The sequence below is a fragment of the Lepisosteus oculatus genome, chromosome 2 (genome assembly GCF_040954835.1).
Source record: "Lepisosteus oculatus isolate fLepOcu1 chromosome 2, fLepOcu1.hap2, whole genome shotgun sequence".
Lineage (NCBI taxonomy): Eukaryota > Metazoa > Chordata > Actinopteri > Semionotiformes > Lepisosteidae > Lepisosteus > Lepisosteus oculatus.
The window spans coordinates 39,028,297-39,043,751 of NC_090697.1; the positions used below are offsets into that span (position 1 = coordinate 39,028,297).

Sequence of the window (15,455 nt, forward strand, 5' to 3'; positions counted from 1 at the left end):
CTGGTGTATTGTTGCTGGAAATTGGGGGACCTTAACCACTTCTTAAATGGTGGCATGTCTGTTGTGGTGAATAACAAGATATTGTGCAGCTGTTAGCTGGATCCGGAATTGTTTTCCCAGAGTGGGATTTCTGTAAACAGCTATATCAAGAACATCAGAGAATCAGCAGTGATGGACATGCTGATAATTGCGGTCACTTTGTTGGCCATGGCACCACTTCCTTAGATGTCTTTATTTTGGCCTGAAGTGAAAGGAAATCACAACCCATTTCAATAAGAGATCAAGGACTATGTTAATTGTACTACTTTTATTTAACTGAATTGTTCTGCTGCAATTAGATTTATAGCAGACAGGAGCACCTCTATTTGCTTACACTATTTTTTTAAGGTTCAAGCTTTTTCAAAACAGGATTTTAAACAAAAGGTTAAATTAATTTTTTTATCTACCTCTGACATTAACTAAAAATAAACAATTCTTTAAACTTCAGCTCAGTGCTCCGTGTTACTTATTGTATTGCATTTTGCTCGTGATTCACTAATAATTAGAAAGCTCTGAACAACTGGTTGGGAAGGTAGCCAAGATGCAAAAATGAAGTCTGTGCCTCCTTTTCAAGGGCAGCCAGCTCTTGGACTGTAGGTGCCAAAGCGTCCACATGGCCTTTGTATAGCCCGCCTGAAAATAAACAAATTTAGGTTACAGATTCTCACTTTACTCAGAATTGGGTCAAACAAATTTGCTTCTGGATTTTTTAAGCTTGTCTTAATCAGAGTTGTAATTGATTAAAAAAAACTACATGCCTGTTTTTTGGAACAATGGCTTAATGGGAGAACCAAATGATAAACTTTGGACAACAACGTGGAAGGAAACTAATGTCATATTTCAGCAGACATCTACTTTATTTTAGTGGAGAGCTGTTACTCCTTCCAAATGCACACTGACAGACAATAACAAGAATGTTTTTGTTCATCTGATACTTTTGGACAGAATACAATGTAAAAAAAAACAACTTGCTTTGTATCAACTTAAACTTGCTAGGGGAATGCAGAGAAAAAATAAAATGCATTGCCAGTTTTGCCTATTAAAACAAGTTTAACATGCCTATTAAAAAAATTAAAAATGTATATATGCATTTTAGGAAATTACATGTATTGTGAATGCATTTCCTAAAATGTTTCTGCTGAATATTTTGACTTGGTGTGCGAATGTTTTATCTAAATATGAACAGTGTGTATTCTTTAAGGATTGGACAAAAGTATGACAATTGTCTGTTCTCAATTATATATTGCACTGAAGCAGAAAACTTGGTCCCCTGCTGTTTATGACCATGCTCTTGCCAAAGCATTTCAGTCAACCACATTACTGCATCCCACCACTTCAATATCTGTGTCAATCAGATAAATATTTAACATTGAACCTGCTTTTCCATATAATACTCGTATACCTAGACATGCGTAAAATACATCAATAAAATGTTATGTACATTTTCCAGCTTTTGTCTTAATATGCGATTTCAGACAGACTTTTAGAGCATACCTGCTGTTGCTCTTCTCTGGCCATAAGTTACTTTTCCATCAAAATCATCCACAGGCACTTTGATGTCAGGCTCACACTGTGTAATGGTGCAGTTCAAGTGGTCTTCAATCTCTGCAAGGAGCTGAGACGGAGAATTAAGTTTTATAACATTGCATAAACAGACAGAAACATGAATTTGAAAAACAAAGCTAATTTTTGAAGACTATAGGACACAGGCAATTAGAATAATTTTATCCTTTGACTGTGTCTTGTCATTAATGCTGTCAGAAAAGAAAATGTGATTTTAACTGCAAGAATCGCTTCCATGGGAGTGAAGGAGAGCAGTAGAACTCACCTGCTTCTCATTGTACCAAATAGTACACCCACCATCCTCTTTCAGTCTGGTATTATAGCATCCTCGGCCCCTGTTTGCACACACATGGTACCAAACCTAATTGCAAAAACAAACAGAATTGAAAACACTGCACTTTTAGGGTTAATTTATTACAAAAAAAGGTTTCATATAAATGCTTTGTCTTGTAATGAAAAGTTATTTGATAGACATACCAATCAAAAACATTCTTTTGTGTTTTGGTTTATGATTACTAAAATCCATAGTGTCAAGGTGTTTTATTTAAATATTAATAAGTCACCTTTTTAAAACTACAATAAAGAAAATACTTCACCTTTTCTTTCTCAGTGGCCACTAGAGAAATAGCTAAACCCATCCTAAAAACAAAACAAAATATAAGAACAAATTGCAAACGAATCTCGATTTAATAATCACAATATAATCTGCATTTGAAGATGAATATATTGAGTTATAATACAGTAAAAATATACTGTCCTTATATTTCACTTTGCACTAATTTACCCTATTAAAATGTAGGGTGAATAACACTGCCCGAGTTGTATTTAAAAGGGATAATGACACCCTAACACATAGAATTTGAGATGCATGGAAATTTACAATATAAAGTATGTATTTTAGTCCAATGCAGGTATCTAAATTTGTTCACTCATACCTTGATGCTACCCAGCAAACTCAAGATTTGTGCCCCACTTTGTAAATTTAGCTTTTGCAAAAAATCATCCCTGTGCATTATTTAGAAAATGCAAAAATAAAGAGTTGTGGTGAATAACAAGATATTGTGTCAGTCATTTTAAAGGAGAACTGCTGTCCCAATCTCTCAGACCAGTTTAGAATAATAAAACAAATTGTTTGATGGTATAAAAAAGGTTTACAAATTTCTAATAATTTTGCAATTTGTGAAAGGACTGTACTTACTGTGTTAGTACTTGTTATTACAAACCCCCGGTCTCACCACAGGCAAGAGCAAAAGTTATCATGAACTGTGATGTGATGCGGCCCTTCTTGCTCACTAGTCACCATAATGACTAACGTAACGCAATGTATGAACGGGTAAGTACAGACTGTGCAGCAGACATTTCACTGCAGAAATGTTCCAACTTGATCTGCGTGCCGAGTAAACAAGTGGTATATGTTCGCAAAACCGTCTGAAAGTCAAAAGCAGTATTTCTACTGGATTAAAAGAGATGTATTCACAGGACTACTTGTTTACAATACCATAAGGCCACTTAATGTCACCAGACGTTTTACTGACTTGTTCTGAATCTCAGATAATGGGTTCATGCATTACTGGAAATCTTGTCTATTTTGTGATGTAAATTGGAGGTTTTACTAGTTGACTGTGTATATTTTACTTTTACTGTGGTTTAAAGTGCATTCAATACTGATGCTTTCTAACCCTGAAATATATAAATAGTGTTGCAGTTCCCCATTAAATATTAAATATATTATGCTAAGGTAATTTCTAAAAAAAGTAATAAAAAAAATAGAAGATATTGATTTTTCATTCCAGTTCTGAACTTTTTGACCAACAAAAAAAATCACTACCATCTCAATGTCCTTTTACTGAATTGTTTTCTGTTGCAGTGCATCTTGTATTTTTGTGTCTACTCTTGTAAATACAAGACCAAATAATTAATATCCTGGTTGCAAACATACCTTTCAGCTCTTCCGACTCTTCCTATACGATGCACATAGTTTTGTTTTTCATCAGGAAGAGTAACATTGATAACTAGAAAAAAAACAATATATGTTTACACTGTAAATTCTCGTACACTCGTACCCAGGTAGAATCTAACTGCCTGTTTTAGAATGTCACAGAAATGTTATCTGAGCCAATGGACTGAATTTATGCCCAATTACTAGACATTTATAATTAGAGAAGACGGGGCAGTTTTTGAGAAAGGGACATATCTGAACTAAAAGGTTTCTTTGTGCTAAATCTAAGTATCAAAAACAGTTCACAATGATGCATACTGACAACAATTCTGTACATTATGAGAATACATAAGAAGGCAGCAATGCAATACTGGTGAATGTGAACATCTGCTTGTGGTTATAATTTCATTGTTAAATCTACACAGTTTTGTTAAAAGCATGTTTAAAGTGAAGCAATATTTGTGTACTGAAAATTTTAAATATTAATTACCATAAGGAACACCACGAATGTCAATGCCTCGAGCTGCAACGTCAGTGCAAATCAGAAACTTTACCTCCTGTCTCTGGCAACAGAAGAATTAAAATTAAATTAATTAAATGCATATCTTAAACATATTGTGTTGGATTCAAAGTAACATTCTTTTCTTTCAGCGAGTTTATTAAATTGTTAGAATTTATTTTGTGAATTTTCAAGAAACAGGTTTAAAAGCATAAATAATGTTATTAATAATACAGTTAGATCATGGTTTAAAAAAGTTCTTAAAAAACATGGAACAACCACAGGATGACCATCCAGAAATGAAAAATATCATGGCCAAAGTGTGAATCTAGTGGTATATAATTCAAATAGGACTTGATAAAATAACAGCAACTTAAATATTTTATAGAATACAATAAGAAATGTAACTAACAACAAAATCTTTAAATGTCTACAGTGTAAACTTACAGGCAGTTTACACAACGTTTTGCAAAAATCTTCCTTGCAAAAATTTTCCTTCTGGAAAAATATGGGTTAAATGGAATGAAGATTTGGCTAGGATTGATGTAGCAGAATTATGGAATATGTCTTTGGTGATACTGTATGATACTGAAAAATTACAGCTTAAATCAATATAAATTCATGACATAGGTATATTATTATAATTAAATCATTAGTTTGATGTTAAATCAACTGATAAGATTAATGCAAACTTTTCAGTTTTTGACAAATCTTATTCATGATTATTTAATTTCAAATTGTGGATGATAAGTCTGATGGTGTAGATAGATGTAACAGTCCAATTTCCAGATAAAGAGTTTTGAAATATTCCTGCTGGTGACCACAAATTACTCATCAAAAGCAAATATAGAACATTACTTTCTTTCCTTTGCCATTTATACAGAATTGTCTAGTTCATTTGTAAATCCATTTAAAAAATGTGATTTACTGATTCATTGCTTTTGGGAATGTTGGCAATTTTGTACAGTATGGGTACATTAGAGAGCTGGCTATCCCCCACTCTCAACAGTAAGATTGCTTTAACTCCATCATTATGCCTACTACAACATACGCAAGACCATTCTTTAAGATAACTGGGGAAAAAAAGAGTCCATTAGGCTGCTTTGTGGTACACCCTGCTATAAGTTTAAAGACACTCCTGTTGAAATTCTAGAAATCAACATTAGTAACAGGTTTGCAAAAATGGAAATATTAGAATAGTTAAGAACTGAAAAAAGTTGGGCAGTGGAAAGATGCGGAATTAAACAATTTCAAAGAATATGGAGAGATGTGATGTATAGATTAAAGCAGTAAGTAGAGGTAGTCAATAACTTTATTTTGGTTACTGTTGTGATTATTGTGCTTTTTTGTGTATTTTGTGATATTATGTTTCTATGTGAGTTGTTTGTTGTTTTAAAATAATAAAGAGTTCTTATAAAACAGTAGTGTTTAATTAAATAAAAATCCTACACAATTATTTAATAATAAAATTACACTAGTTTCTAAACAGTGCAATGGTTTCAAAATTACCTTGAAACGCTCCAGATTATGTTTGCGTTCATTTGGTTTCCGATCCCCATGAAGACAAACACACGAAAACTGATGTCCTTTTCGATCAGGTCCTAAATGTTTTAGAAATGAAAACCTTTGTTAATTAAATTAATCTTTGCTAACTTTATAAATGGTGACAGGTAGTGAAAGTCTTTCCAAGGATGGACCTTCTTAAGGCAATTTGCTCTTTTATGACAAAAGAACACTAAGGTTAAAAAGATTAATAAGATTCTGTGAGAATGCCTCTTGGACTTGCTTCAGAACATTCTTGATGTTAAGAGTAAAATTGGGTTATTGCTTGGTTGTACACTAAATGTTTGGATTCTGTGAACAATGCCACAATACGTTTCGAATTCCACCATTGCCCTTTTGTTAAAGTCACTTAAATTAAAATTAAATCTGAAAATGAACTGTATAAATAAAATTGTTTTTTGAAGACCGAATACGACATTGTTTAAAATAACCAATTTAAACATTCTTTACCGCCTCCTTGCTGAATTAAGTACTGCTCCATGTTGTCACAATCTATTTTAGTTCTGCAGAAAATAATAGCTTGATCCATCTTGTGTTCCTTGATAGCCTTCACTGTATATTCCCCCTTCAGGATTTTAATAGCTTCTGACCACATTTCTGGAAAGAAGACAAATCTGATGAGCATTAAATACAAACACAAGTCCCTGTAAGGGAGTTCTACTGATATTTTCTTAACATTTGTTTACAAAAATAGGCATCTCAAAATAAAGGGAAGAAACTAAATTAAACTAAGTATTATGTCTAAGCAAAAAAGTAAAGAACTTCGGATAAGTTTTTATATTCTATATATTCATTATATTTAGAGTATAATCTTCATACTCACCTGGAGAACTGGAACCAGGTCTTGTGTTGTCTTTTGCATGCACTTCATCAGTCTGGAGAAAATTTTAGAATACAGTATTTTTTAGAATCATACTCTGAACATACCATCAAACACTTGTACTAACAGAAGTGTAGGGATGCTCACTAAAAGTGAAAAGCAAAACATCAAGCATACCCGGATATGGTTTTTCCCAAGCCTTTCCCAGATTCTATCAGTTTTGGGGTTAACGGGCACTACAACGTGATGAACTGTCTCTGGTACAGAATCTTCACCTTTCAGATCCACCCAGGTAGGAAAATGCATGATCTTTTCAGAGAGCTTTTTCACGTCAAAGGAGTGAAGGGTTGCAGAGCATACTATCACCTACAAACAGAAAACACACTTAAAACTCAAGCCATGGTTGGATTACCAATATGACAACACTAAGCAATAAAAAAGATATTTCAACTACCTGAAGCCTCTTTCCATCAGATGTAATCTGAGGAATCTGGTTGTAGACTCTCATTATGAAATCAGTGTATCCTGCAGAAATGAGTCCATCCTATACAGGGTGGGAAAACAATGGATCAGTTACGTGTTTAGTTATCCTGCTCCAGTACATTTAAAGCACAACATATATGTACAGTCAATACCAAAGACTTTGCTTTTGGATTTACTTTATGGACCATAAAAGTCGATATATTACCTAAATGATTAAAATCCATTACATAGTAGAAGAAATTAGTTTACACTTCAGATTAAAGCATTGAAAATGAAAGGTACATACTGCTTCATCCAGTACCAGGAACCTCACTTGAGAAAGGCTGAGTTTCCCCGTAGATATCAGGTCATCCAATCGACCTGGTGTTCCAACAACTATATCGGTCTAATATAAAAAGAAAAGACACCTTTTAAAAATATTTTATAGAATTTTAAAGCTTGTATAAATTCATTATAATAAACGGAATATTGAATGGTCAGCATCACAAAAGGTCAGGTGAAACAATGTTAAATTATTCTGAAATCACTTTAAAGACTGGAGTCCAATAAATCAAAAGGTATGCTTTTCATATGTTTAGGGGCTAAAACTAGCCTTCATATCATCAATAACCCAATATCAAGATAAACTGTTTACCCATTATACAATTCAGGTTCATAAAACTATCAAAAGGCTACAATTCAACAATTCCAACTCACAAGATCTGTGGTGTATCAAAAAAGGCTCCAGAAATAGTATTTTTTTCTTTTCATTATATTTATTAAAGAAAAGATCAATAAATATATTTAATGTGCAATTTACAAACACCTGATATAGCAGCTTTCCCTTTACCGAAATATAAAAGGAAGGTGAAATGATGTGAACTGGCCTAGTACATAATGAGATAAGATGTGGTAATGCTGGTGTTTCATTTATACTATTTAGAAAAACAAACAATGAATGATGAAACCTAATAGTAACCTTTTCTAATCAGTCATATCAGCTAATATCTGAGAATTTAAAGAACATTATTTAAAACATACCCCTCGGTCTAGAACTGCAAGTTGCTCTTTCGCAGCTACACCACCTATGATTAGAAGTTCCCTAGAACAGATTTAAAAAGCATATATAAGAGAAAATGAGGATGTAAATTTATATATATTGTTACAGCCTCAGATGACAGAAAAAGTGTCTCTTAGATTTTAGATAAAGTTTGTGAAACTTTAAGAAGAGAAATATCTTCTAATTTCAAAGGAGAGAGGATGTTTTCTGAGGTCTGGGGGTCCCTTGAGCAGAAACAATTGTAAAGTTTGCTTTAGTATAACCAGGTAAGTTGTGGATTAATGATTGGCAAGGAGCAGTACAGACACACACAATATAAGATCACATGAAATGAGAAGGAAGGAAGAAACAAGCAACAAGGAGAGGAAAAAGGAGTCCAGAGGAGTTGGGACTTGAAGCTTGTGCCAGACAAGAGCCCCTACTTCTTGATCATCCAAACCAAACCTGAATGGAGCTAAGGATTTGAACCTCGTTAGAGAGAGCGTGCTATTCTGTGTTTTATGGAACTTGAAGTAACTTTTACCAGGGAAACCCAGTTAGAAATGTCTTTCCTGCATAGGGAGCATTTTATGGATAGGGATATAGGCTCCCATTTATTTTGTGGCATCTGGGGTGCAGACAGAGAGATTTAACTGTAGGTTACACTGTATTTAGTTAGAATGCAGCTCATCTCTTGTGTGGCCTCTGTAGGCATATTAAGAGTTTGCAAAGGAACAAGTAATAGGTTTATTCCATGCTGAAAAAAAGAAGAAAGAGAACACAACGTTTCGGCCGTGGAGCCTTCTTCATTAAGAGTTTAATGCTTAGTAGCAGTCTGGGGTTTTCTGGGTGACTAGAATGTAAGGCCTGTGAAACACCTTGTTTGTAAATACTGTACATAAAGTAACTTGTGTGTTGTATGTTCTGTGTACTGTAGTTTGTGTTTTGTCATTGTAATAAATATTTATTTTAACCAAGTGTGCCTGGATTATTACTCCTCCCACCAAAGCTGTGCAAGAGAATAAAGAATTTGCGTGCCTCTAGGTATACCAGTCATTCGGGTATATTGTTAGAAATCACGTATAAATTGGTGGGGTTATGAATAATTATTTCACAGATTGACTAAACCGCTCAAATACTGATTTTCACCAGTTTGTTAACCCCCCATTTGTAACAATATATAAAAACGTGCACATATATAGAAAGGAGATAGTTCTTTTGATTTATAGTACACTTGCTTAATGATTAAAAACAAAAATTATAGACATAGATTATACACATATCTATACACAAATTCTGTAAATATACTTACCTTAGTTTGGGATTGTCAACATATTTCTTAAACTGATTGATATTATTAAGTGTTTGTTCAGCTAACTCTTTGGATGGCTCAACAATAAGAGCTTTCGGGGCATTTGGCAAATTCTTTGTTTGGCTTACTTGTGCGCTTCCTATATGAGAAGGAAAAAAACATGACATGTACACATTAGAAAATATATTTAGAATATAAATATTCTGAGGTTGATTCCAATAAAATGCACATATCAAGATCTCAGGAAAGATTTAATAATTATAATGGGAGTTTGTATAACTTCAAATTCAGTAACACTGGCTATAATTATACTGCATCAACCATATGTTATTATATTAAATATGAAAAAAATTGACTAGAATGCGTTTCTTAGATTTATTTCACATACATAAGCAATACAGACTTTTAAACATGTCACAACTATAAAGAATAAATTAAGATTATTAGAACTTTCCAATACAGGCTTCATATAAATCTTACGTACAAGTCATACTAGCTGGAAAAGGGTCAGGACTTACATGTTGCAGATGAGCCTATTTCATAGGACAACATTTGGGATAATACAAATTCCAGTTCTAAAAATTCTAAGTTTTCCTTCACAGAGTTTGTAGAAGGCATCATATAAGGTTAGTTCATAACCCCCCTGCGTACTTTTTTATACATGTTGTGAGAGCCCAGAAGTGACTTTTGATTAAATAATAGAATGAACAAAGATTATAAGCTCAACCTGTGTGTTGTGATTTAACAACATGTCCATCAGGGGCTTGGTCTAGTGCAATAAAGCCATCCTTAGGAGGGTTTTTAAATTCTTCACTCCCAAAGTTAAACTTCAGCTCAGCATTCTGAAAAATGAAAATTGAGTGTAGCAGAGTTAGGAGTGCAATAAAAAGGACAATGACTTCTATAAGTAGAACGTCTTCAAGTGCCCTACATACAGATATAAAGTTTAATACCTTTAGGACACATGCAGCAAAGAAAGCTTGATTTTTCAAATGTGGAGGAACCTCAAATGCCAGACCCAAATCTTTTCCTAATAAAAATAACAAAAAAAAAGCCATCACAAAACAGTAAGATACAGTATAATAACCTTTTAGCATTAGGTTTTTAAAAAAGTACTATAAACATCCATCAAAACCTGTAGAAATTTCTAAAAAAAACTTGTGAAGTCAGTTGCAAATAATGATTTGCATCACTGAATTGATAAGAACAAGCTTAATGAGCAATACATACAGGTTACTGCCGAAATAAAGGAATCGCCAACATAGTGTTTTAATAGGGTATTTGGTCACCATGAGCCGCTAGAACGGCTTCAATGCACCTCGGCATAGATTCTACAAGTGTCTGGAAATCTACTTCTAATGTCTGGATCCAAAACACCATTTGTTCCATCATTTAGCGTTTTGTTGATGGTGGTAGATTGACATCTGGTGGCAGAGACAGCCATGGCATTCGCTTCACTTGCCAAATAACCCAAACAGCACGTCTTTGAACTGTGGGACAAAAAAAATCATGTGGCCACAGGAAAGCCGTGAGAACTGTACATGAAACACACCTTAAGGTAGGTGCCAAACCCAGGACTCAAAAGCTATGAGGAAGCAGTACTAACCACCATACAACTGTGACAACCATAATCTTATTCATTAGAGAATAAAAGCATACCATTTTTAGAGAAACTGATATGGCCTCTGTCTAAATCCAGGTAGCATCCTATAATGTCATGCATTGTGAATTCCTGGAAAAAAAATTAAAAAGAAATACACTTTACTTCTTAGAGCTCAAAACATAAATTTGTACTATCATTAACTTTATCAATCTTACCTCCCCATAGCTATCAAATTGTTTGTTGTGGGACTTCTTTCCAGTTCCACCAAATCCAAATCCAAACTTATCTGTTCCTAATGACATAAAGAAGGGAAACAATATATTGTCATTAAAAGACCAGTTACAGTCAAAAAGAGTAAAATAAAAGTTTGACTTCAGTAAAACTTACCTAAGTCTAATGCAGCTTGGGATGAAGACCATCCCACTCTACACAGGCCTTGATCATGACAAGCTACTTCATAATAGTACTTGCCTACAGAAAGAAAAGATTAGCATCACTGATCACAACTGTGCTGTGTACATATTTAGAACATAGTAGAAGCAAGTGAGCTTCTTAACTTTGCAATTTTTTCTAATGCTCCAATAGTACAATGATTGCATAATTTATCATTTAAGGCTTTACAGACAGAAATCATGCAACCCACTTCTAATTTTTAGGTTTTATTGAAAAAACAAAAGCACTACATCCTGTGATCCAGTTATCTGAGTTGATTATGTTTCAATCCATTAATAGAATGAAAGACCCAGAGGAAACCAAAATTGACAGAGAGAACATACAAACTCCACATAGACAGCACCTTAGAAACTAAACCAACGAGGCAACAGTGCTAATTTGTAAAATTAATTTTAACCTTTAAAGGTATAACTGGACAAAAACGGAAAAAAAACCCAAGAGCTAAGAATGACAGTCTTTCATTTTCAAGTGGACAGATTATAACCGATTACAATATAATGTGATTAACTATTTATGCAACAATACTGTACCTAACAATTTCATCTAAACACCAGTCCTTCTGTTATAACTGTACTAACCCTTTGTCACTCCCTTAGTTGAACGACAGCCATGCCACTCCTTGAACTCCCTGCTCTGACAGCACATGCCATCAGGACCAATAGCTAAGAGGGGAAAAAAATCACAAGTGACTCACATGCAGTCACAAAAAAAACAATTCACTTCATCTTACACTGAGTTATGTATATACATGTTTTTTCAATCATTACTTTTTAAATCTGCCTTAGTCAAAACAATTTTAGCTAAAAGTAAAAAAAAAAATAATGGTGGAAGGGGTTGACTGTGAAAATCAAAATTACATTCATGACAAATCAACCACTAAAAATGTATCTCCTTATTTTCTAAAGGTCACATAAAAAGACCATTGTAAATTTATTACATTATTTTGTTACATTTGCTCTTTTGATTTAAAAATTGATATGTCAAAATTGATTAAACACCAATCCAAATTTTGGGCTTAGTTGCCACTCTATCCTAAAAAAATAACTAAAATGTATTCATAAAATCAATACAATCTACATGAATTTTAACTTTGACTTTTTACATTAATGGCCAACAAAATCACACTTACCAAAAGCCGAACCTCTGTCATAAGGGTTCATCTGCCATTTGCTAAATACTGATAAAAACCAAAGAGAGAACAACTGAAGAAAAAATGAACATTTTGGGCTGATAGCACAACATTAATTTTCACATTTGTCTTTTTAAGTACAAAATACAAAATCGTTTTAAATGCCTTTTAGTGCTTTAGTGCTAACAATACATTTATTTTTTCACTTAAATTTAGTAGCCTGAAAGATGTACCACTAACCATCTTTTTCCATCATTTGGTAGAAGATTTTACCCTGCAAAGCATACTCTTTTTACAAAAGATGCTTGTAACAGCTGATGCTTTGAAATATAAGTAAATATATAAAAACAATTATTCAACAAGACAAATTTAACCTAGTGTACCTGCCCCTCCAGTTTTCACTGTTGCCTTCCCTTTCTTGCCCTCCTGTTGATCCTTAAGTGTTTCATACACAATCTGAATCACTGGGATACTGAAAGCCTTTAAAAAAAACAATTATTAAATATATATATTTTTAATATTTTTGCAAAAAACACACACAAATTACAGGAAGTGAAGCAAACTTTTTTTAGGTTAGAATCTGAACCACACGGTGTTTAAGTTAACCATGAGCAAAGGTCTAATAGGCATTCATGGAAAACAAATGGAGAATTAAGCAGTATATTTATATTTTTTTTTCTTTAGTCTAAGAACACACCATACCGACAAGGCTTAATCCTGTTCAATTTTATCCCATCAAGAATCACAGAAAATATACTAATATTTACAATACGTAAAAGTGCCCATCAGATAAAATTATTTAATATTACTTACACCAGTTTTTCCACTGCCCGTTTCTGCAGCCTGTGAAAAAGAAATACTTGTGTCAGCGGATATACTGTATATGTGACTTCTAAATTATGTTGTAAAGTCTCTTGAATTAAACAAATGAAAACTTACCATAAGCACATCACCACCTCCAAGAATCAGAGGCACAGACTCCGCCTGGATGTCTGTGGGGAGTCTATAAGTAGATATTAAACAAATAGATTATTTTAATGCTTTGTTACCATAATATTTCTAAGACAGTACCTAACAATAGTATTGAGCACCTTGAACTGTTTTCAGATTTGTTTTTGTTTTAAAAGTTTTTGCTTTAAAACTTTGATTATACACAATATGTGCCATACACATCCTACTGGACACATCCAAGAAAAAAAAGGAAATTAATAAATTGTACAAAACTGCAAAAAGATCACATAAATATTCAAACCCTTTGCTTTTGCACAAACTTACCTTAATGAGCCACACAATTAGATGAGTCCCATCTGTGCGCACAAATAATGGCTCACTTGATATCAAAATAAATACACCAAATAAATACAATAAACAATTCTGTTTAATGTCCCTCAGTAAGATGATTAATTTTAAGCAAAGATTCAACCACGGTGATCAAGAAGTAGAAATAGAAGCCCACTGTCAAGAGTAGTGCTGGCAGCTTTATGTTATAGTTATTCTTTTCGCCAGCAGAACAGGAGAAGCTTGTCTTGTCTGAGGGGAACATACTGTAGACAGTTATACTGCCAAATCTTAAAGAAAACCTGCTTTATACGTAAAGGTAAGACAAAACTCCACCCTTTAGTAGGACAATGACCAAAAGTACAAGGTCAAAGCTACACTGGTGAGGCATCAAGACCCTGATTTGAATCAATAGTCAAAGGCTTGAAAACTGCTGTATGTAAGAGATCCTCAACCAATATGAGAGAGCTTGACCAAATCTCCCAATAAGAATGGGCAAAAAGTCCCCCACGTCAGTACTTACAGCTGGTAGAGATGTCCCCAAAAAGACTTCCAGCTGTAGCTGATGCCAAAGGAGCTTCCACCAAATATTAAGTTCTTAATACTTACTGTATGCATCAATTTGCATAAATGTAACCATTCTCACTTCTGTTTTTGCTGACATTTACCATAACTTGCTACCCTTAGATTTACTTATTTTGAGCATTAATCTTTTGAATAAAATGTAAAAAAAAATGTTTATGTAATCTTCTGCAATGTTACAAAATCGAACACCACAGTAAGGGTCTGAATGCTTTTGCAATACACTGAATATAATTCCTGAAGGATTCCATTAGTAAGTAAATTCATATAGATCAGAACATACTTTTATATCTTCAGTTAGTAATTAAAAAATGTATCCGACAACAACCACCGCTGAACAGCAGACAGGTAAAGACATCTCCTGTTCTCAGCAAACAGGTTAATATTATATTAATAAATATTACGGTTGCAATGGGAGCCTTTAGGCTAATAACTCGCTTAACGACATTCAATGATCAATAATCACATACTGTTTGTCTTCATTGTAAAAAAAAAGACACGTTGCTTCAAATATTTTGATGCCTTCGACATTAAAAAGTCGAAAGCTGCATTACTGTTCGTACTACATTGTGATTCATGGTTCGCCATTGAAATCATACTTACAGCCAGTCCATCTCCTCCACTGCCTGAGCAATTTCGGCCATTACCCCTAGTTCTGTGGTAGCAAATCATGAAGAAAATGCACTCAGTGAATTATAAAATTATAGCTAATGAATAAAATATATATTATTATTATTCAAAGGGAAAACGTCTACGTTACTATACACATGCTTACATTATCGCGGTTTAAAATCAATCCTGAATCATACTAAAAGTCATTACAACTACATTCTTAACAAAGATATTAACATTTAGTTATTTAAAGAAATGTGAACTGTAAATTAAATCTTGCATTAGAGATTAAATAACATTTTCGTGGAGTTTACCAGAAAACGCAGCCATCTCCGCCACCGAAACGTCAGCCAGTTAACCGGAAACAGCGTGTCGTTACTCTCCTTAATATTGTTCGTGCGAATCGGGACTCTTGTCTATTTCGTTCCGACTTAATGCAGAAAATGCACCTTTTTCAGAAAATGCAACGGAAACTATGCGTAAACATTACTAATATAACAAGCTTTACAAATTATGTTCTGAAAAAGAAAATTTAAAATAAATTATGTTTTTTGAAAATAAC

The 15,455-nt window shown here is 33.5% G+C and overlaps 1 protein-coding gene across 1 annotated transcript; it reads right to left on the reverse strand.

The window, feature by feature from the left end:
* Positions 1-288: 288 nt before the first annotated feature.
* ddx1 (DEAD (Asp-Glu-Ala-Asp) box helicase 1) lies at positions 289-15,297 on the reverse strand. The gene is made up of 26 exons (XM_006625944.3): positions 15,208-15,297; positions 14,885-14,936; positions 13,361-13,424; positions 13,235-13,264; positions 12,805-12,901; positions 12,422-12,469; positions 11,871-11,954; positions 11,227-11,310; positions 11,055-11,131; positions 10,896-10,968; positions 10,190-10,266; positions 9,964-10,078; positions 9,237-9,375; positions 7,927-7,987; positions 7,193-7,291; positions 6,878-6,967; positions 6,601-6,789; positions 6,427-6,478; positions 6,054-6,200; positions 5,550-5,641; positions 4,032-4,104; positions 3,542-3,614; positions 2,199-2,241; positions 1,868-1,963; positions 1,534-1,654; positions 289-672 (listed from the first exon to the last, which is right to left on the reverse strand). Exons 1-26 carry the CDS (start codon positions 15,221-15,223, stop codon positions 542-544), a joined length of 2,223 nt encoding a protein of 740 aa, XP_006626007.1. The 5' UTR covers positions 15,224-15,297; the 3' UTR covers positions 289-541.
* Between the last annotated feature and the right edge of the window lie 158 nt (positions 15,298-15,455).

What these genes read in the sequence shown, in the direction of transcription:
- ddx1 (XM_006625944.3), bottom strand. An exon ending in TGGCCACTGAGAAAGAAAAG is followed by an intron (nt 1,964 to 2,198) that starts GTGAAGTATTTT and finishes TTTTGCAATTAG; the next exon opens with GTTTGGTACCATGTGTGTGC. An exon ending in TTTGGTACAATGAGAAGCAG is followed by an intron (nt 1,655 to 1,867) that starts GTGAGTTCTACT and finishes TCTCCGTCTCAG; the next exon opens with CTCCTTGCAGAGATTGAAGA.